Consider the following 22,550-nt stretch of genomic DNA (forward strand, 5'->3'; position numbering starts at 1 on the left):
TCAGACCTTGAACAAATAATTACTTCAATGTTTCTAAAACAACATTATAGTGCTTACTTTAATAGTAAAATTTCAGAAGATAAAATATCAAATAACAAAGGAGAGATTACATTATTATATATCCATAGATTAGAATACAATTCAATACAAGCTTTAAAATGTTTAGAAAGAGTAGAGGATGGTACAGGAGAATGTTCAATTTCACTTTTAAAAGATTTAAAATTTTATCAACAATATGATCTGAATGACAAAAATTTAAATATATGTTTAAAATTATACTAGGGAAAAAAGGCTATGAAGATGTATTTGATTTTTTAAGAAGTATTTTCTGGGCAGTAAAATTATAGGTAATTATTTTCTTTTTATTTTTTTGCCTTCCCTTGAATGATTATGAGATATATTGTGTTTCCAACCAGAAAAAAAAAAAAATAGCTAGTGTGTGTCTGTGTCTTTTAAATAATACATTTGTATTTTTGGCATTGCCTCTCCACTTCCTCGACAAGCCTTAGCCACTTCTGCTCCATGACACCTCTTGGTGGAAGTGTCTCTAAAAATTGTGCATTCCTTCCCAAGTTGTTCCCTGTTTTACATCCTGCTATGGACTGAACTGTATCTCTCCAAAAAAAAAAAAAAAAAAAAAAAAAAAAGTTGAAGCTCTAAACTCCAAACTGATGGTATCTGAAGATAAGGCCTTTGGGAAGGAATTAGGTTTGGATGAGGGTAGGGCTCTCATAATGTGATTAGTGCCCTTATAAGAAAGTGCACCAGAGAGCTTGCCCTCTCTCTCTCTACCATGGCAGGATGTATCCAGAAGGTGGCCCTCTACAACCTGGAAGAGGGCCCTCACCACCAACCATCCTGGCACCCTGTTTGCACAGTTTCAGATTCCAGAGCTGCAAATTTCCTGGAACCAGTCTGTGGTATTTTGTTTTGACAGCCAGCACTGACTAACGCACAGCCCCAGACCAAACTGGAACAGAACAATAACAGATTTCCTCAATGGGGAAGAAAGGATGGTTTCTCCTGCGTGCAACCCAGTATCCAACCTGCATTTTAAATAGCCTCTATGCCTTCAATTTGGTACTTTATCCTTGGGCGCTGAGCTCAACATTGTCATCTTCTCTCTCTAGGCTTCTCCCTAGCCCTCCAATTGTCCTATTCCTGCTCATGGAAGTTAACAAGTCATCACCACCAACCTATTCAACTCTCCCCACTTTTTAATGTAACATGCAAGTACTGAAGGCAATCTGAGTTCCAGGAAGATGGCAGTAGTCAAAGTCTCTATGTGGGGGCTTTTCTGACCCACCACCCTCATCGGACAATAAGGTCCTGAAATCTCACCCACTGTGACAACAGTAAAGTTTGCTCCCCTCTGCAAGTTTATTATCAGTGAGTGAAAATAAAGTTAGATTTCACTGTTTCTGAGCAAAATGAGTATTTCTCATGCCCTTTGCGTAGTCATCTGGGTGGAATAAGTATTTGGAAGCCATGTGCCTCTAACTAAGGAATCACTGGCCACAAAGCCAGAGAAAGAGAAACCAATGGTGTTTCCATGTGCACTATGGAATTTTTGGTACACTGGATTAGGTGAGTGGATGTAGCTGTCTTTGAATTCCATGTTTAATGCATACAAATCTTTTCAGATCTCCCAAGGCAAGACCAAACATGACTCCCACTTTTCATAGCAAAGAAGTCATTAGGTGTATAGCTATATAGGTCTCCTACTTCACAGAACTTACATGTACTCAGCATAATCATCAAAAATCTTGCAAGTCTTGACTTCATCCAAAGAGTTGACCATTCTGTCTTGCTCAGTGCCATGGCTAACTACCACATGCACCTTATGAACACTGCATTTTAGTCTTAGCATTAAGACAGCTATTCCACAGCCAAGATGCAAGCAGACTTACAGCATGGGTAGCCACCATCAGCAAAGCAGAAACTGATTTCTGCTTGCAAGCTGAGCTTTCACATTTCCCCTCCTGACCTTGCATGTATTATTTTGAATGTAATGTATTTTTAAATTGCTGCACCATTTTAAAAATGTAAAGAAGAGCTGAATTAAATATTATTTGTGGCATACCCTGGTTTGCAATGACCTTAAAATCTGATCCCTTATATCAGGTCGATGCCTAAATCCCATTACTTCAGATTGCAAATGACTGTGTTTGCAAAATTGTAGATGCACATTTAGAGGCAGCTTCAAAAATTCAGCCCATAATGTTAACTTTGTTTGAAAAGATCTTGATTTTCCAGGAAGCCATCTCAAGCCATTCTGTCTATTCTTTAACTCTGACTCTGTCATGGATAATATATTAACAGCCTAAGGATGATTCAGCAGCTGACTCTTCAAGAACCATGGTCGAGGGTCAAAAGAAGTTCCTAAATGAATAGAAGGAGCCCACTTTTGAAGCAAATTATAGGATATATTCCAGAACAGGTGAGATCTACAGAGCTCAAATTCAGGCAAGAGGTGCAAGAGTATTCACTCCAACCACATTATCTCAAGGTAACCATCCTCAACTTTCACTTCCTGCTTCTCCAACCTTCATTCTCCACCCAGAGCTGCTATTAGGCTGAGATGGGTGTCTAAAATCCAGACAATGAGATTCATATTAGTACTTCTAGTGAAGTATTAGTACTAATGAAATTAACACTTCTCTAAATGAGCATGTACATACATGACTTGTGTGTGTTTATGTACACACACAGATATTTACAATAAACAAGGCTATTCAGCCCTTGCCCCCTCACACCCTTCTGGTAGTCTCCAGTGTCTATTGTTCCCACCTTTATGTTCATGTCCAAGGTTTAGCTCCTGCTTATAAGTGAGAACATGTGGTATTTGGTCTTCTGTTCCTATGTTAATTCACTTAGAATTATGGCCTCTAGCTCCATCCATTTTGCTGCAAAGGACATGATTTTATTCTTCAAAACGTGTATATTTTGATATAATAAACTTCTTCTTTTAGTAGTGATTAAACCAAAAATACTAAACCTTAACTAATATTAAACCCTAACTATTACCAATTCTCCCTCCTCCATGTTCTAAGGAATGTACACCTAAGGTATATTACCGGGGTCGGTGAGGGTGATAGATGGAGGGTTAAGGAGAGAGGGTAGATCGTTCTACATAAGAAAAGCTATGAGACTTGGGGAAAAGTGTGTGGGTGTAAGGGGAGTTCTGGAAGGGGATGGACTGTGGACAATTAAATCACTGTAATAGAATAGCTTTAAAGTCCATGAAAGGGAAGGAGAGGATGAGACAGTAACTCCCATGATAGTCAGGACAGATATGAACAGTGCAGTTTTAGGAAAACTCATGTGTTGGTTGATGTAATGCTGCTTTGTAACCCTCTTCAAGAAAAGGTTCAGTAAAAAGCTACTTTGCTAAAATACTTTTAGTGTTGAATTGGGGTCTTATTACTGAAATGTGACACTGTTGAGACTGCAAAAAAAAAATGCAGTCAAGTCTTTATTTGGGCTACCTAAAACACTGGTCCAAGAAAATAATTCTTGATATTAAAGACCTATGCATACAAATGTCAGTAAAACTATTACCTATGATCATCAAAAATGTGAAAATTTTCAATGTCTGATAAAAATAAAATAGCAATAAAGCATGTATCTTTGTGTAACAAGATATTGCACAAATTAAAAATGGTTATATTTTATAATGACACAAAAATTGCAAGGATAGAACATAAAGAAGAGAAAGGCAGATTATACACACTCACACGTATATATTTAGGCTACATATAAAAGAACATATGCATACAAAAAGAGGCTTGGAAAACTAAAATCATGAAAGATTGGAAAGGAAAGACTGTCATGAAAGGGTTTTGTCTGTCTCCTTTTTCGTTATCACTACTTTCTTTTTTAAAGGGCACTTCCCTAGGACCTCCCGTCTACACACACCAGGAGGGACAGTTTGTTTTTCCATTCTTCCTCCCTTCCCTCATGGCCTTTCTGAAAAAGGAGATGAGAAGCTGCTGGCACAAACATCACTAGAAATCCATAGTGTATAAGCTGGCCTTAAGCAAAGTACAATAAAGACCTAGAGTCCAACCTACCTACCTCTACACATCAGCCACTTTTCATCCTAAACCAGGCATCATAGCAGATACAGCAGTCTTCACGACACACATTCCCTGCATCGCCTAACATGGCCTGATATAGAACTTCTAGTATGTCTGTTGTCTTCTTAAAGGTTTCCTAATGCTCAAGCCAGTCCATGTTGCAATCCAAATATCTCAGAAAAGGGGTAAGAATTGAAGTCCCTGATACCTTCGAGTACATTACTTTATCAGAACAATTTCCTGCAGCAATGGTAAAGAAGAGAGACAAAAAAGGGACCTTATTCTTTCAAGAGTGAGAATAATTAAGGAGGAGAGGAGGGAAATCAGTAAAGAGGAGGCACTGGAGACATTCCTTTCCTATTTTAGGACACCATACCAGTGAATGCTATCAGAGACCAGAGGCACTTTGAGATCATTCTGGTTACACAGAGAATTCTGGAAGGTCTAGCACACCTATGACTTCATTGGAAAAGATGCCCAAAGAGGCTGAGCATGTTGGGAGAGGGCAGGGTCACAGGAGCAAAGCTGTGAATCACAACAAGTATTCACATTGGATGTACAAAGGAAAACAAAATCTTCCCACTGCAGAATATGCCTGCCTGTTAAATATCTCCCAAGGGAAGAGTGGAATACTATTCATTTGTAGTTCAGTAGGATATTTTTTTTAAATATTAAAAAAAAAAAACAGAAAAGCTTTTCCCCCATGACAACAACTCGCCATAGCAGAGCCTAGGAAGAATGAAGGCAATATGTTAAGGACATTTACTCCATTTATGTGCTCTCCATGCAAATTATAATTTCTGAAGCAGCTGAGGTTAAAAAAGTGGGGGGAGCTTTAGACAGCCCTGGTCATTACCTGGTGACCAGGTACTAAGTGAGTGGAAGGGTCACATATAAACAAGGAATGTTCATGTCAGTTGTCTTTTTTCTTGTGGCATGAGATTGATGGCTGAGTCATTCCATGATGTAAGATTCCTAGGTGACCTATCTTGATTGAATTAGAACATCCAGAATTCATAAAAATATTTCCAGATGAAGCTCTTAGTGTTGATGCTAATGAATATTATGTTCCATGCTCTGCCTAACCCACAAGCAAGGTGGGGTACTAATGAAGATGTGGATAATAATAACTCCTTACAATTTCCAATGTACTTTCACAACCATTACAACAGTCATCACTGTAGATGAGAGAACAGATGAGAGACATGCACATGGTTCATTCTTTCTGTTGTGTCCTCATCAGAAATCACTTCTGGAACACAGCGTTCTTCTGCACAAATCCCCCTCTAAGCTGCTAGTTGCCAACAACTGAGAGTAGCATGGGAGAAGAAACTGGACAGTCATGAAGGATCTATCCTTTAGGACACTTGCAAATATCCAGCTTATAAATAAGAATATTTGTGCAGGGTCACAGGAGCAAAGCTGTGAATCACAACAATCAAATACTGTTATTTGTAATATTTCTTCTGAATCCCATGTTCAATCTATTTGTCTACATACCATAAGTTAAGTCTTTTTAACATCATCTCTCATTTCAATGTCTTGTTTTTACCATGCCTGCTTTCCGCTCAACATTCCCCAACCATCCTCAATACCTCTTTCCTCTACACCCTCTCTCCCAAAAAAATCATTTTCATGCATGTTATTCTTTTGCTTTGCTTGCTCACTTCATAAGAATTATGACTCAACAAAAAGTAGAGAACAATAATGTTCGGCTGAGATGTGGATTATTGGCAATAAATTAGACCCATTCAGTTGTTATCACATGTCCATGGGCATCAGCCTTACCGTACATGAGATTCACATATTTGCCCAGCAAAATGACAAATCACTTATGTGACATGTTCTTGAGGACAGGTAATAAACATAGTACTTAAATCAATGAAGTGAAATTGCCAAGTGTCCATTTGATACATCTGCTCCTTTCAATAACCATATGAAATTGACAAGAAAAATACTGTTCCCATTAGATGGATGAGGGAATCATAGGTTAAAGAGGTCCCACTTAAGCCAAGGTTTGTGCTACACCCAGAGAAATGCATATTTTGTCTTTTCTCAAAGAGATAACAAGTTAATATTTACATCCCTAACCTATACAAAGCATATCTCTTCAACATAGTGGTTTAGAGCTTTAGAAAACCTTGAATTCTATCTTTGAATAAAAAAAAATGCCTATGTAAAATAAGTTCTTTTGCCATGACTCACATGACACCTAAAAGAATAATCATGGTAATTATATATCAGAAATGGAGAAGTGATAATTACAAAAATGGAATATTCAAAACTACCACTTGGCTAGCCAGCACAGGCATAAACTTTTATATTTCCCCTTGGGTGCATATATGAAAGAAGCACAGAGTGCAGAAGAGACAAAACACAATTATCAGGACCTAGGGACTTGTTTTTTTTGTTTTTTTTTTTTTACTGCATAAAGGAAGAGGGTAGATGACAGCAGCTGGAACCTTCTCCTCTTGCTCTTTGCAAAATATAGGAAAATGTTGCCTCTTATGCACTTAATTTCATTCAGAAACAATGGCACAGCTCATCCAGCCCAGTGTGCTTTTCTCCTTTCCTCCTCTACTAACCTGACTTCCTAGTTGGCCAACTGCCTTATCATCTCAAGAGTTTGTTCAGAAACAGCAGAGGGCTCTCTCTTTCGTTTTCTTTCCTTTTTTTTTTTTTTTTTTTTCCCTGAATTCTGGACTTCTGAGTGGTGGCACATTGAGAAACTGGACCATCTCAGCTCAGCAAAGGCTGTTGTTCTATAGGTGAAACAGCAGAAAAACAAGTATTTCCTTTTTCTGCCTTAGTCTATTGTAAAACCTCCATAGTTCCAAATACAGGCAAAATAATAGTTGCAATAACAGCTACTGATGAAATAATAGTAGGCCTGTAAGGGGCAAACATGCTGGAGATAGCTCAGTTGTTGAGTCAAGAGCAATAATTCCAACTCCCTTTTCTCTCCCAACTACTGTGAACCATGTACAAAGAACAAAACAACAAAACAAACAAACAAAAAAAGTTGACTTTTCATAGAATGCTTAAGCAATCTTCATTTTAATATCTGAATATAGTTTTGTGGATGCAGAAGAAATGGGTTGAAGCCATTGCTTCCAAAGATGTTGGTATGAATGTGTGATGTACAAGGTATTTGTCACCACCATCCTCAACACACACTCACATCACTAAGTTGTGTGAGGCATAAACAGCTATCACATGAGTTTTTAATGGAGTGTTCATAAGATGTTTAAAAGAGATATAGAATGAGTACAACTTCCAAAAAAAATTTTTTTTTGAGACAGAGTCTCACTCTGTCACCCAAGCTAGAGTACAGTGGCCTAATCTCTGTGATGGCAGTGGCCTAATCTCTGTCATCCAAGCTAGAGTACACTGCAGCCTTGAACTGAGCACACGTGATCCCTGCATCTCAGCCTCCTGAGTAGCTGGGACTACAGGGGCATGCCATGATGGCCAGCTCACTTTTTATTTATTTGTAGAGATAGGGTATCACTATAATGACCAGGCTGGTCTTGAACTCCTGGCCTCAAGCAATCCTCTCACCTCAGCCTCTCAAAGTACTGAGATTACAGACACAAGCCACTGTGCCTAACCAAACTTTTTTTTTCATTAAGCATATAATTAAGCATTCTATATACTTTGGTGTATTCCTCTTAATCTCCATTTGTGTAGCCATAACTTCTGCTAAAATGAAAGCAAGATAAAAGTAAGAAACATTTTCACGTTATAGCAGGCAAGTGTAAAATGCAAATTTGTACAAAACTTGTTACAACCAAGGTAAAAATAGTAAGCATGCATAAATGAATACTAATTAATAAAACACTTTCTGATTAGGAGGAAGGGCTAATTTTCCATTTGAAACATGTATTCATTCCCATAAAAGGTTTTTCAAAATATGCCCCTCAGAGGTAGTTCTGAAGGATTTATCACATGTGACAAAAGAAAAGGATTCTGTAGTGAAATAATTTGGGAATCAGTGACTTCAAGTTTGGCAGGATTCTTCATTCAGCACTTCTCCAGAGTCTTTAATATCCTAACATGAATCCTGAGTTTCCAGGAGTATAAAATTGAATTATCATAATCTGAATTTATTTGACCACAGAAACTCTTATGAAAGAAGAAGCATTTTGTGAAACCGCTGTTCTCCAGAGTACATTTTGGGAAAATACTGCTTTTTAGAATATGTACATAAAATATACGCACTTTTCCAAAAAGAGGGGGTTAGTACATAGCAAGGAACACCTGACCATGACCCTTCTCACAGAGCTCTCTCAGCCCAGTGCCTCTCAAACTTTCATGTGCACGTGAATCAGCACAGGATCATGTTAAATGCAAATCCCAGTTTCATAAGTCTTAATAGGGCCTGAGATTCTGCATTTCTAACAAGTCCCCAGGTGATGCTGATGCTGCCATTCTACAAACCACTCTGTGTAGCAAAGGACTAGAACAAATTCATCTGCAAGAGCTGCAACTGTCCAGAGCTATCTAGAGTGCTACGCTGTTTGATAATTCTTTATCTAAGAAGTAATGAGTGTGTGGACAGGGCTTACCAATAAAACCTGTTGGGTGTGATGCGTTCATGCATGAGTTGCCACCGTCTTCCAAAATCCATGGAGCTGTAGAGCTGCAAAACAATGAAGTGAGGAGAATGTAAATCTCAAGGAACCACTGCTGAGCATGAATACAGATGTTTTCCCTGCACCATCCCAACACCAGAGTGCCCGACACACCCAAGTAGGCCTTTATTTTATCCAGATAAAAAGGTAGGAATATGACTGTGCCATCCTTATCATGGTATCTTCTAGCATTAAGCAGGTTCTCAATATACATCCAATCATCTGATATTTTTGAGCTGAGTATAAATCCACATCTGATGGCTATCACTGTCTCCATTAGGAGTAAATAAAATTGTCTTTTTTCTTCAAATTCCATGTAGTCTCTGGCTTCAATTAAAACAATTCAGCAACACTTATTTAAAAACTATTTATTATACAACTCTTACATGTAGGACACTCTGAGACTCATGAAGTCAAGGAGAGGCAGATTCTGTGCTCCCAGGAAAAATGAGACATACACATAAAAATGATCATCGCTGATATAGGAGCCAATATTACACGCAAAATATTGTGCTTTTACTTTCATTTCTTACTGCTCCTATAGATCATCTAAATGAAATGGAGCTCTTCGATGTCACCAAAAAGACCAGGCTCATTTACACTCCTATGTTTTTGCAAGATAGCAAAGCTAGGCCACTTTTATTATTATTCCATGTTTGCTTATTTTTTGAACGTAGAGTCTGACCCCTTTATAACACCTTAGGGATAGGCCAGCATCCCTATAAGTGATTAACTAGGAGCATTGGGTATATTTTCAATTGAATGTCTGGAAGTAAAATATCTGATTCTAACTGCCAATGGAATAATAATAATAATGATAAAAATAATAATTCTACCATGTTGTTCTTTCATATATATTTGAGCCTTACAACAATCCTGAAAGGAGGGTAGGGCAGTTACTACTAACTTAAATCCCTGCTCTTAAGCATTCAGCAATCTTCCCAGGCAGAGTTAATTACTGCTTCCACAGTGCCACCACTGTATTTACTATTTGCCTCTAAGAAGCTCTTCATAGTAATCCATTGCTGGTTGGCATGTCTCTCCCCTGCTAGACTGAGTCATAAGGGGGCAGGGATCATGACTTAGTCACCTTTGTCAGTGGTTTTACAATGCCATGTGAGAACATAAACACCTCTAACAGGTGAGAACATAAACCTCCTATTTCACAATTAACAAAAGTTAATCTTGGAGAAGGTAAGTTTTGGTCAAAGAAACTAGGATTTCAGTTTTCTGATGCCTGGCTCAAGTCTTCTTCCATGGAATCATGACCCAAGTTTATCATGAGAATTCCACCATCCTCATGTTTTTCCCAAAAACTTTTACAGATGGGAACATTGAGGAAGCGAGAGTGGCTCTCAAGTTTATAGAAATTGGATGACATGAAGTATATGCCTGTGATTACATCCCCAATATCTGCTCTCCTATAGGGCTGTTGTTTCCAGCATACCACACTTGGATAACTTTGCCATCTGGAAAATTCTAAGTTGATAATCTTACAAATCATACAGAAATAATTATTTGTAAAAACTTCCGGTAATCTCAAAAGTTTTGTGGAGCTCAGAAAAGTTTTGACTCATTTCAATTTAATTCAGCAAATATTTATTGAACAATGGAGCCATAAAACTATTTTTGTCTAGTAGAGACAGTTTTATATATGTATATATACACGCATATAAGTATATATGTACACATGTATGTGTATATGCATATATAGTTATATATGTCGGTATATATGTATATGTAGTTATATATGTACATATAGTTATATGTATAAATCTAGTTTTGTGTGTGTGTGTATGTGTGTGTGTATATATTTACCCTCAAAATAGCCTGTAATGTTGTCAGATATATATAGCTGACTAGTTGCTGTGTTATGGGTTTGAGTTGCATTTGGTTATAAAACAACCTTGTTGGGAAAAGTGTGGGGGAAAGGACCTCTTCCCACACACGTATTGAGACAGATCCCAATTGGTCTATGATCCTGTTTGCAAGAAAGAGATTCTATTGGTTGAGTGCCTAAAGAGAAAGGTGGGATGGCCTTCAGATTATATCAGCTTAGCTAGCATTGCTAACCAACTGTTGCAAGCTCTGAAAATAAAAGATCTTGAACCCATTATATATATACACACACATATATATTTATATATTTTTATATACATGCTAAATTTATAGGTGAAGGTACTGATGCTTGGTGCTACAAAGTGACTACATCAACTATACAGAAAATATATACATGATTTGGCTGATCACAAGTTTCTAGTATACCACACTAACTTTATACTAACTCTCATAGTATTCATCTAAACTGGGCTCTCAATCCATGAGTAAGTACTAACTACAATATATGTTCAATTATGCATGCAAGAAATATCTCACCACCCTCTAGTCACCAATTTGGTGAATAAAACACTGCAAAGCTCTACAACCACTAAATTACATAGTACACAAAACCCCATTCAATTGTTTAGGAAGCAAACAGAGTAGCCTCTCCCTGATCTTCACATACACTTACAGATACACCACGTCAAAGGGAAAATTGGGGCAAGGGCTAAAGCTCTAGAGGTTGACAGATGGGAAAGATTAACCGGGGTAGAAATTAAACAATGAGGCCTCCTTGAAAAATATGTTTTGAGCCAGGCCTTGAGACAACAGGAGCAAAGGTGCCAATATGGCCTAGTGTTCGAGGTTAGCTCTACAAGCACCTTTAAGAAAAAGAAGGGATGTGATGACTGTTGTTGGCCAAAAGTGGGGGAGACTGTCTGTCTGTCCTTCCATCTCCCTATCTCTCTTTCTATCCCTCTGCCCATCTATTTGTGGATATTTCTACATCTATATATATGTATATTTATATTGAGAAGTGGGGAAAAGGAACAGATTTTTAAAGACCAGACCATCCCATTGGGAAGAATATATCCATATATTTTATTGCAAAGACTAAGTGTTTCATGTAGTGTTTTTAAAAATGGATCACTGACCTTCCTATGGCAGGCACCTGAGGGACAGACACTTAGACTTAAGACACGTTTTCCAATTAAATAGAAAAGAGACTTCAGATGGAACCTTCTATAATACAAAGTTCAAAATCTGCCAGCCCTGACTCCAGACATAGCAGAGTACCAAATTATTTCAACAAAACCCGACATGACTGTGTCTTCCTCGGCTGCAAACTCTTGAAACAGGCCAGGTAAAAGCCATGAGGGTCCCACTGACACTGTTAGAGTCTCCATCCTCTAGGGAAATTATCAGTTCCATCATGGACAACTTGGTGGTGGCAGAGCTCTTGCTGGGTCACCCTTGAGAGCAGCATGGCTCCTGTCCTCTCACGCTCTTTCTAACATAAAGAGAGCAAGAACCTGGGCACAGTGGCTCACGCCTGTAATCCCAGTACTTTGGAAGGCCGAGACAGGCAGATCCCGAGGTCAGGAAATCAAGACCATCCTGGCCAACATGGTGAACCCCCATCTCTACCAAAAATACAAAAATTAGCTGGGCGTGGCAGCAGGCACCTGTAGTCCCAGCAACTCAGGAGGCTGAGGCAGGAGAATTGCTTGAACCTGGGAGGCAGAGGCTGCCGTGAGCCAAGATCATGCCACTGCACTCCAGCCTGGATGACAAAGCAAGACTCCATCTCAAAAAAAAAAATAAAGAGAGAGCGAGAGAGCCACTGCTGATCTCCTCATTCAGGCCTGTTTCACCTCCTGCCTCCCCTATCTCTGGTTTTGCTTTTTCAGCTCTTCAGTTTGACTGATGGAAAAAAAATTAAATTGAATTATCTGCCTGGAGGCTGACTGAGATGAACAAAAAGAGCAGGCTCCTATTCATTAAGGGCTTTGAGTTAGCTGCCTTGTCTCTCAATCTGCAGTAAGTTGCTGAGTCTGAAACATATTTTATTCTACCACGAATTCTCGAAAATCTCTCCACTTATACATCTACTTCTTCATTTAATCACTTATTCATTAATTCACTAAAAGTATATCAAACAACTACTATGCTCTAGGAACTGAACTAAGAGCTGTGGTTACAAAGGTCAAAAATGTCACAATCAGTGGAAACAGAAATGTATACAATTATACTGCCATGCAAAGTATGCCTTGATATTGATATTAGTTATCTCTGCAATGGAAAGACTGTGGACAATTAGTATGTTCTTCTTTTTGTCCTCTAGATTTCTTTAAATTATTATAAATAAATGTTACTTTTGTAATTACAAAATTATAGGTCTAACATTAAAATGGAAATAAAATACATATGTCAACATTTAATAGTAAATTTTAGAAGATTAAGGATATTAAAATGCTCATGACATTATTAATTTTAAAATGTTATAAAACATGTATTTATTAATATCGATGTTAAAGTATTACAAAAACTTGAAACATATTAGAAGGCAATATGCCAAAATATTAGCAGTGGTCATCTCTGAATTGTGAGATTATGGGTAATTTACGTATTTTTGAAGTTTCCATCATTTTTAGATGTTTGAACAATAAATATGTATTATATTTCAATAGTAACTTAAGTCTACATTTTATTCTATTTATATTTTTGTGACAGTAAATTTCTAATTACAATTTGTATATTATATTTATCTCTCAAACTACCTTTTAAAAGGCCATGAATTAATTCTATTTTTTTCATGAGAAAACTGGAATTAGAGCAACACTGAACTTTCCAAAAATAGGAAAATGTCCCAGAAATTATCATGGTTAATGTTGAATCCTTCCTTAGACAGGCAATGCATCAGCTCACAGAATGTTTGTACAGTCCTGCATGGCTTCAACCCAACATATTTCAAGCAACATTAAAATAACGTGTGTTTTCCAAACAATAAGCTTCTTTAAAAACATTCCTTGTTTATATAGTTACACAAATGACACCATGTTCTCTTCCATATCCTGCCACATCATACCCTCTCCCAGCAAAGATGTCCCTCCTGGACATTACCAGAGACCAATCGAGATATCCTCTCCTTTCCCTTCTTTCCTCTATATGTCATGGCCACATATCTCTTAACAAGCACAAATTCAGCAGTAACAAACACAGAACGAGGACTAAATGAATCACTGAAACAGCTGGAAAATATGAAAGAACATATTCTTTTCCTTATTGATTCTGTTATTAGTTCCCTAATTACATCGGCCTGCCAGAGAAAAGCATCTGATAGCTGAAGAACTAAAGAGGCAATTTAATCAATAGAATATTCCACAGGAAGAACAAAAGACTGTGCCCGGAAAGTCCAAGTTCAAAGAATAATATGAGAACACAGGAGAATCATAGGCATTGTTATGGGGTAAATTTGTGTCCCTCAAGAAAGATACACTAAAGTCCCAGCCCCCAGCATCTCAGAATGTGACCTTACTTGGAAATAACTTCTTTGCAGATGTAATCAAGTTAAAATGAGGGTGTTAGGGTGGGCCCTAATCCAATAATGACTGGTGTCCTCATAAGGAGAAATGTAGGCTCATAAGCAGACAGGCAGGCAGGGAATCCTAGTAAAGACACACAAGGAGAACGCCATGAGAAGACGGAGGATTAGAGTGACCCATCTACAAGCCAAGGATGGCTTAAGACATGTTTTCTAAACCAGCAACCACCAGAAGCTAGAAAAAGGCAAGGAAGGTTTCCCCTACATGTTTCAGAGGGAGCACAGCCCCCACCTGCCAACATCTTGATTTTGGAATTCCAGCCTCCAGAACTGTGAGACAATATATTTCTGTTGCTTGAAGTCACCGAGTTCACGGGGCTTTGTCACAGCAGCTCTAGGAAACTAACATGGGCCTCTCACACCCCCTGCCAGGACTAGGCAGTCTGGAGAGAGACAGCAATGACAGAGATGCTACATTTCTCTGTGGCTTCCCTGTCACCATCTAGGCATTTAGTTGTAAGGCCAGATTTTCACATCTGTGGCTGGAAGTTAAACCCTCATTTGCCTACATTTCTTTGTCCTGTGCATTGTCATCATGCCTCCACTCCCAGGATACTTTCTAAGAAATGTGAATTTATAATGATCACATGAGGGTGACCATTTATAATGATCACATGAGGGTAGTCAGAAGAGGCAACAAAATGTGACTTTATGGAATCTTTCAGTGTTCAGGTGAGTTTCTCTTAAGCCAGCGTATCTCCTAGGTAGAGGTGAAAGGATGGGCTGAAATAAACTCTCCTCATAGGAAAGTTAAACTTAACGTATAACTGTGCTGATTCTTTACTCAAAACTTGTGGAGTTTAGGTAGCATTCTGCTGTATTGTGCTCATGATGGTCTTTTGTCTTTCAAATAAAATGAGGCTGGTTCTCTTAGAAATGAGGTCTCTGCCTCTCTTTCTCTGGAGGCACAAGTGTAGAGTAGGAAAGCTTGGCTGGGCTATATGGAGCTGCAGGGAGAATCCCTTAGTTTGTGGTGGCATTTGTAATACACAGGAAAGAAACCAGAGTCTCACAGCAGCAGGGAGTCCTTTCCAACCTGCGTCTTCAGTTCCTTCCTCAGAAAGTCTCCAATGGATCTTGATAACTGGTGGGAACATTTCTAAGCTCTGGGTACACAGACAAGAGCTTCCATCTCCAGCTGCCACCTGACCTCAGGTGATCCGCCAGCCTTAGCTTCCCAAAGTGCTGGGTTTACAGGTATGAGCCACTGCTCCCAGCTGGTTTCATATTAATTAAGCACCCAGCATGTGCAAGGCTCAGTGCCAAAGTGTGATGATACAAAGGTGAATAGCTCAAGGTTCCCTGATCTCCAGAAACTCAAAACTTAGATGGGAAGACACACACATAAACAGGTAAGTGCAGCACAGTGAGGCCCATGCCAGCGGAGGTAAAAGAGCACTGAAACTCAAAGGAAGGAGTGATCAGTTCTGCTGGGTTGGGCGCAGGCCCATGAGCTGAGTCATGATGGAGGAACCAGAGCTGGCCTGAAGGATATGTCCTTCCCCAAAAATTGTGGCTAAGAAAGGTGAAAAATTCTGGTCATGAGGAAAGCGTTTTGAAACCTAATAGAAACATTATCTCATCTTCCTACAAAAGTACCATTCACTTGGTCCTGAATCAGTGTGCATTGGTCTAACTGCCACATCTTAAAGAGAAACAGAGCAGAAGTGGAAAAGGATCCAAACAAGGTCATGTAAAGGATTCAAGTAGAAGGGAAAGAGACAACTCCACAAGAATATAGATGTTAAGTACAAAATGAGGACTTTAAAATGAGCTGTGAGAGCAAAGGCTATAAAAGCAGAACAACATAGGTAGATGCACATTTGCTTTTCAACTTTCAACACATCTCCCCTTGAAGCCTGAAAAAGGCAATATTGTAACACCAAAAATGACAAAGTACTTTTCACGCAAATTCACAAAAATTACTGTAAGAACTTGATGGCCGGGTGCGGTAGCTCACACCAGTAATCCCAGCACTTTGGGAGACCGAGGTGGGTAGATCACAAGGTCAGGAGTTCGAGACCAGCCTGGCCAACATGGAGAAACCCCATCTCTACTAGAAATACAAAAATTAGCCAGGCCTGGTGGCAGGCACCTGTAGTCCCAGTTACTCGGGAGGCTGAGGCAGAAAAATCACTTGAACCCGGGAGGCAGAGGTTGCAGTGAGCCAAGATTGTACCACTGCACTCCAGCCTGGGTGACAGAGCCGGACTCCATCTCAAAAAAAAAAAAAAAAAAAAAAAAAACTTGGTGAAAAGGGCAGGGTATTTTATAAACAATATCAAAACAAAACAAAATTTAAAAAGACAGTTTAAGACTCACAGCTTCCCAAAGTTTTCCATCAAAGTATCCCCAAAACCCAAATGAATACAGCATCCCCCAGGGAATCTGGAGACTTGATCTTTAATACACGGGCAAATATGTTTAGTTCTCTAATAATTCTCACCTTAAAATTCCATGGATAGTTCATAATCTATTCTATACTGTACCTATGCTCAGAATACATTTCTTCATAAATCTTCAGTTAAAGCAGACCCTCCAGAAAAACACTGTGTCTATCATACTCCCTTTTTACCACTGTCCCCCAAGGGTGTGTTTTTGAGCCCCAGTTTGAGGAGGATGGAGCCAGTGACAACAAGATTGCTGACACGTGATTAGGGAGCAGTGATATCCTCATGATAGGGAGCAGGTGCTAATGCTTGGGTTGACTCATTTAATTGTCTCAAGTGTGTTTTGTGCGGGGTGCCTACAAGAGGGGACTGTGGTCATTCCTTAGTGCCTCTGGCAATTAGAATCCTAGACTTGAATATGAAGAGATACTATATGGGCAGGGTTTCCATTTAAGTCTCATTAATTATATGAACAAGGGGGAGGGAAAGAAACATGGAGTCTTGGGCAGGGTCATACTTGCAAGAAAGCAATTCTAGCAGACTCTGTCAGGTAACATGGCAGCCTTATTTTTGCCACGGCTTTGTATGATTCTTCAGGCTTATCCTTCTGACTTTGCCTCCAATTTCATAGGACACTTGTATCTTTGGATGATTAAACCTTCTGTTTCCCAAGTCAGTGTCCTCCTCTCTGGAAGCCGTGCTTATGCCCTTCAAGATCATTTGAGATCACAGATGAGGCTTGCCCCATATACCCCAGTGCCTACCCTATGAAACAGAATGATTTCCTCCAGTCAAGCATGCAGAAACTGGCTTATATTGACACTGATGTTTACCCTCTGTCAAATGCGTGACACTATGCTCATCTCCCACCTGCCTTTTCCTTCAGGATTTTCCCCTCCCTGACTTATTTTTCAAGTTCCAGCCACATTGGTTCCCATTTAGTTTCTCAAACATGCCATGAACTCTCTAGTCTCAGGGTTTTTGCACATGCTACTCCCGCTATCTAGAACACTCTTCTTCCACTTGGACTTCTTCCTATTTCCATTTGTGTACTAAACTCCTACTCACACGTCAGGCATCATCGGAAATAACACTCCTAAGGGAAGTCCTCTTTGGTCACTTCCCACCCCAGACAGCACCAGGTCCACTGTCATCTGCTCTCATGGCTCTCCACTCTCTTATTCCACAACATTCTGTATATCTTCCTTTCTAGAGAGTGGGAATTCCTTCTTTAATAACCCCAAGTGCTTAACACTGTGCCAGGTATGGGGAGAGCAGATGTTCAAAGAATATTTGCCGAATGAACACATGAATATCCCTTTTCAGATCTTTTAAAGGTCTGTTCTTTCCACCTGAAAAAAATCCTCCTTCCTTTTCCAAATTTTTAATAAATTCTATCCTTCTCTCAAAATTAGTTCTAATTCTCTGTTTTCCATGAAGCCATCCTTGGCCAAAACAGGTAAGAGTAGGATACCAAAAATTATGAACTACTTCAAAAAATTATAAAACTCATAGGAAGTCGGTGAGGAAGAAATAGTATCCTATAAACACCATCTCTCTTTTTTCATATTTAATGTCAGTGTGCAACTAGCTTCTAATAACAGGCTTCTCTTACAGCTCTCTAATTGTTTCCATGTAACTCATCCAAACATCAACCAACTCATTCATTCACTTATGCATCAAAACTCCAGGCGGTCTCTTCAAGTAGGTTAGAAGTTCCTAGATGAGAGGAATCCCATCTGAAATCTTAATCTCCCCACAGAAACTGCCACTGGGCTGTTTAATAACATAGGATCAGAGAATCATAAGCATGGCCTTGGAGATAATCTAGACAGTTCTTTTCACACATAGAGACTCTAAAACTCAGAGAACCTAAGAGACTTGCCTAGAGTCACACAGCTAGTCAGCTGTAGAGTTGGAATTCGAACACAGGGGCCCTGACTTCACTCAATGCTCTTTTTACTATACCATAGTATCTTTTATGTTACCTACTTGCTGTTGAAGGAAAAACAAATCAATATAACCTCACAGGAATAATGTCTCATTTGAGTATGCCGTGCATGAACGACAGTGTACCTTGAATTTATCTACCACCTTTATTTATAAATCATTTCCACAATTCATTTTATCCTCTTTATACTGAAGAGTATTTTCTGAGCTAATAGTCACAGAAGACAACCTTACAATTTACACAGTATTTACTGAAGTCCGTTCTTTTGTCTCCACAGTCCAATTCCCTCAACCATTTTCCTCTGCAATCAGATTCTATTCATTTTACATGTTGCAATTCAGAAATGTCTCATATTAAGCCATATCCTTTGAACAAAACACTGATATTCCTCTATAAGCTGACAGGTCCACATTCCTGCCCCACCCTCTACCTGTGTTTTCTCTTTCTCTACGGGTTTTAGTTTCACATCACATCCTATTGTTAACATCCACTTTATTGCCTGCTTTCCTGGCCTCCTCACTGTGTTCAACTTGTGCTTAATTATTTTCCAGGTTCAGTTCCTTCCCAAAGGCCTAAATCTAAAAGAGGTGAGAATAACTTAAATCTCTTAGTTTTAGGTCATTTATTTAATTTAAATTACTATTTTTAAGTATCAAAATAATAATAGCTACCTTCAACGTGAAGAAATGAAAACCTTGCTATTCCTATCACATGAAATGCCATTTGAAACATAATTCCAGGGGGACATTTAAATATCCTCATAATTTTAGTATTAGTAGCAGCTCAGAAAATCTAAGAGTTGATTTAAATTCAAAATATTATAGGAAAAAAACTTGTACTTCAAAGGCTATTCTTTCAGAGGAATAAAAAAGGAAAGAACTCACATATATGGAGTGTTTTCCCTGACAGGCATTTCTATATATGTTGCAGTCGTTAACTGGCACAAAATACATACTGATGGTGATTTCTGCCCACACTTCCTGAAGGAGGACACTGAGGTTCCAAGGGTGTTAGGAACTTGCTCAAAATCTCAAAGTAAATTTCAGGACATCTGATTCTAAAACCAATGCTCATCCCAAAATCCTTGGTTGCCACTGAGAAACATTTCTTTCCTTCCTTCCTTCCTTCCTTCCTTCCTTCCTTCCTTCCTTCCTTCCTTCCTTCCTTCCTTTCCTTCCTTCCTTCCTTCCTTCCTCCCTCCCTCCCTCCCTCCCTTCCTTCCTTCCTTCCCTCCTTCCCTCCTTCCCTCCTTCCCTCCTTCCTTCCTTCCTTCCTTTCTTTTTTGAGATGGAGTTTTGCTCTTGTTGCCCAGGCTGGAGTGCAGTGGCGCACTCTTGGCTCACTGCAACCTCTGCCTTCCCGTTTCAAACGATTCTCCTGCCTCAGCCTCTCGAGTAGCTGGGATTACAGGAGCCTACCACCACACCCAGCTAATTTTGTATTTTTAGTAGAGATGGGGTTTCTCCATGTTGGTCAGGCTGGTCTTGAACTCCTGACCTCAAGTGATCTGCCCGCCTCGGCCTCCCAAAGTGCTGGGATTACAGGTGTGAGCCACTGCACCTGGCCCTGAGAAACATTCAAAACTATATGCCAGGGAAAACCCGCAGAAACTTGGATTACTTGGTAGAGAAGACTGAACAATGAGGAAAGACATTTATAACTGTTCTCGGGTGTAGGCAAAGGTTGGGAGGACCATGAGACATTCTTCCATGTAGCATTGGAGGGCAGAAGTAGAAACAAAAGGTGAAATCTAGGCAGAAGCAAATGTTGGCTTGGTGTAAGAAATAATATCCTCTTGGTAAGAATTCCCTGAGGCTGGAAGGAGCTGCCTCACACAGCAGCAAGTTCTCCAGCGAGTAATGTGATGTGTTTCAGCAGAAGATGGATGAACACTTTGATTAAGGAGAAATTATCAGGAAATTAAACTATCAGCTAGGGTTTAAAACAATGAATTCTTAGGTTCCTTTAGATATATATTTTTTTGATTATATATCTCAGCCTCCAGAGTAGCTGGGATTACAGGCACTCGCTACCATCCACAGCTAATTTTTTTATGTGCTTTTAGTAGAGATGGGGGTTTACCATGTTGAGCAGGCTGGTCTCAAACTCCTGATCTCAGGTGATCTGCCCACCTCGGCCTCCCAAAGTGCTCGGATTACAGGCAGGCATGAGTCACTGCATATGGCCAAACATACATGTTTTAAAGGTACTTGAATGTTGTGGAAAAGGCCCAGGACTCTGCATAACAGTCTTTGGTAGATTCGTTCAGCCTCCCTGTATCTAAGACCTTTGTAAAAAGGATCCTCAGGCCGGGTGCAGTGGCTCACACCTGTAATCCCAACACTTTGGGAGGCTGAAGTGGGCAGATCACCTGAGGTCAGGAGTTCAAGACCAGCCTGACCAACATGGCGAAACCTCATCTCTACTAGAAATACAAAAATTAGCTGGGCATGGTGGCGCATGCCTGTAATCCCAGCTACTTGGGAGGCTGAGGCAGGAGAATTACTTGAACCCAGGAGGCAGAGGTTGCAGTAAGCCAAGATCGCACCATTGCACTCTAGCCTGGTCAACAAGAGCAAAGCTCCACCTCACAAAAAAAAGGATCTTCAGCATCTTCTTTGGAGAGCTAGGATTTCTTTCCTCACCCCCTAAGTCTAGATTGTCCTTCTTCCTTGTTTTGGCATCAGAATGCAATGTAAATGACAGTTTCCCAGTTTTGTGCAGGAGCCTTGGACACTTCCAATCTCTCAAAACGTTGTGACCATTAGGTGAGCACAGCCATGCTAGCCTGCTGGAGGTAAGAGACCATACGGAAGAGAATCCAGACATCCCAGCTGAGACCATCTCAGACCAGCATGCAGCCAACCTACCCAAATGTAAAAGAGGGCCCAGCCAAGATCAGCAGAACTGCCTACTCAACCACAGTTAACAATAAGCACAGAAGTGAATCTAGCTGAGACCAGAAACATCACCCATGTATGTGTGAGCAATAATGAATGTTTACTGTTTTAAAATCATTAAGGTTTGGGGGAGTTGGTTACATAGCATTAACTAGCTGATAACAGAGTCAGATCCAACTCCTAGCTTCAGCAATGAACTAACCGGGCTGTTTTAAAGAAGACTTTAAATTCCTCAATCTCAGTCTTACGTAAGTAGGGTGAAGGGCTCCCTCCAGAATAGCAGCTTTCAAATTTCAAAGTTATCCAGATACCTTTTTAAAAATGTACATTCCAGTATCCCCTCCAGAAAATCCAATTCAGTGGGTCAGGAATAAAACCCAGATGTCTGCATTTTAACAAGCTCCCAGATGATTTTAATGCAAATGGGGAAGAAGGGAGAAACTCTGTTCAGGTAATTCTTGAGGAAGCTTGGATATTTATGACTAAGTTCATCCCGCTGTCTTCAGCTAACCTCTACCCCTATATCAAATGGGGGATGACAACTAGCTGAGTATTTGAAGCTTCTTAAAGAAGGAAGTGTCATAAGCTTCTTCTAGGACTTATTAAAGAAGAGTACCTTGGCCTTAAGACAGAGATCTTTTGACTCCTGGGAGCCCACTCCCAGCTCCATCAGAGAAGTCATGGCTTTGACAAAGGAGATTGGAAGACTGTTTCCACTCAAAACCATTCCAACTGCCAATGCTGGAAGACAATTAGACAGCCAAAAGCACAGCCTCAGCTAAAATGCAGAGTAACAGCTGGACTGTATTCCCTGAAAGTACAATTCATTTATTAGACAGATAATTAGGTTTCCCTCTAGATACAAAAGGGATATGGTCTGTGCATTAAGCAAAGAAGATTTACTGAGATCGGCCAATTCCTACCCAAAGCTCTCCAACCATGCTTGTCCTTGGATTTTAAAATGGGGTGAGAAAGAAACTAGGGTGGGGGCAGGAAGACAGCGTCTGCTTTGAGACTCGTCTACCCATGGCTTTAATGATCCAAATCAGTGGTTCTCAACTCTGCATTAGAGTTACCTGGGAGTTGTAAATTATATTGATACCTGGGTCCCACCCCCAAAAATTAAATCAGAATCTCTGGGAATAGAATACCTGGCCAGAGGTAGTTTTAA

The 22,550-nt window shown here is 39.6% G+C and overlaps 1 protein-coding gene across 4 annotated transcripts in view; it reads right to left on the reverse strand.

The window, feature by feature from the left end:
* LOC105478298 (sortilin related VPS10 domain containing receptor 3) overlaps positions 1-22,550 on the reverse strand; it is a 612,041-nt gene that overhangs the window by 212,786 nt on the left and 376,705 nt on the right. For all 4 annotated transcript variants that reach the window (XM_011735416.3, XM_071069164.1, XM_011735417.3 and 1 more), the window contains one exon: positions 8,648-8,721. In XM_011735416.3, coding sequence (XP_011733718.1) covers positions 8,648-8,721 — 74 coding nt within the window. The remainder of the gene's footprint in view (positions 1-8,647; positions 8,722-22,550) is intronic.

Source organism: Macaca nemestrina, chromosome 9 (genome assembly GCF_043159975.1).
Source record: "Macaca nemestrina isolate mMacNem1 chromosome 9, mMacNem.hap1, whole genome shotgun sequence".
Classification (NCBI taxonomy): domain Eukaryota; kingdom Metazoa; phylum Chordata; class Mammalia; order Primates; family Cercopithecidae; genus Macaca; species Macaca nemestrina.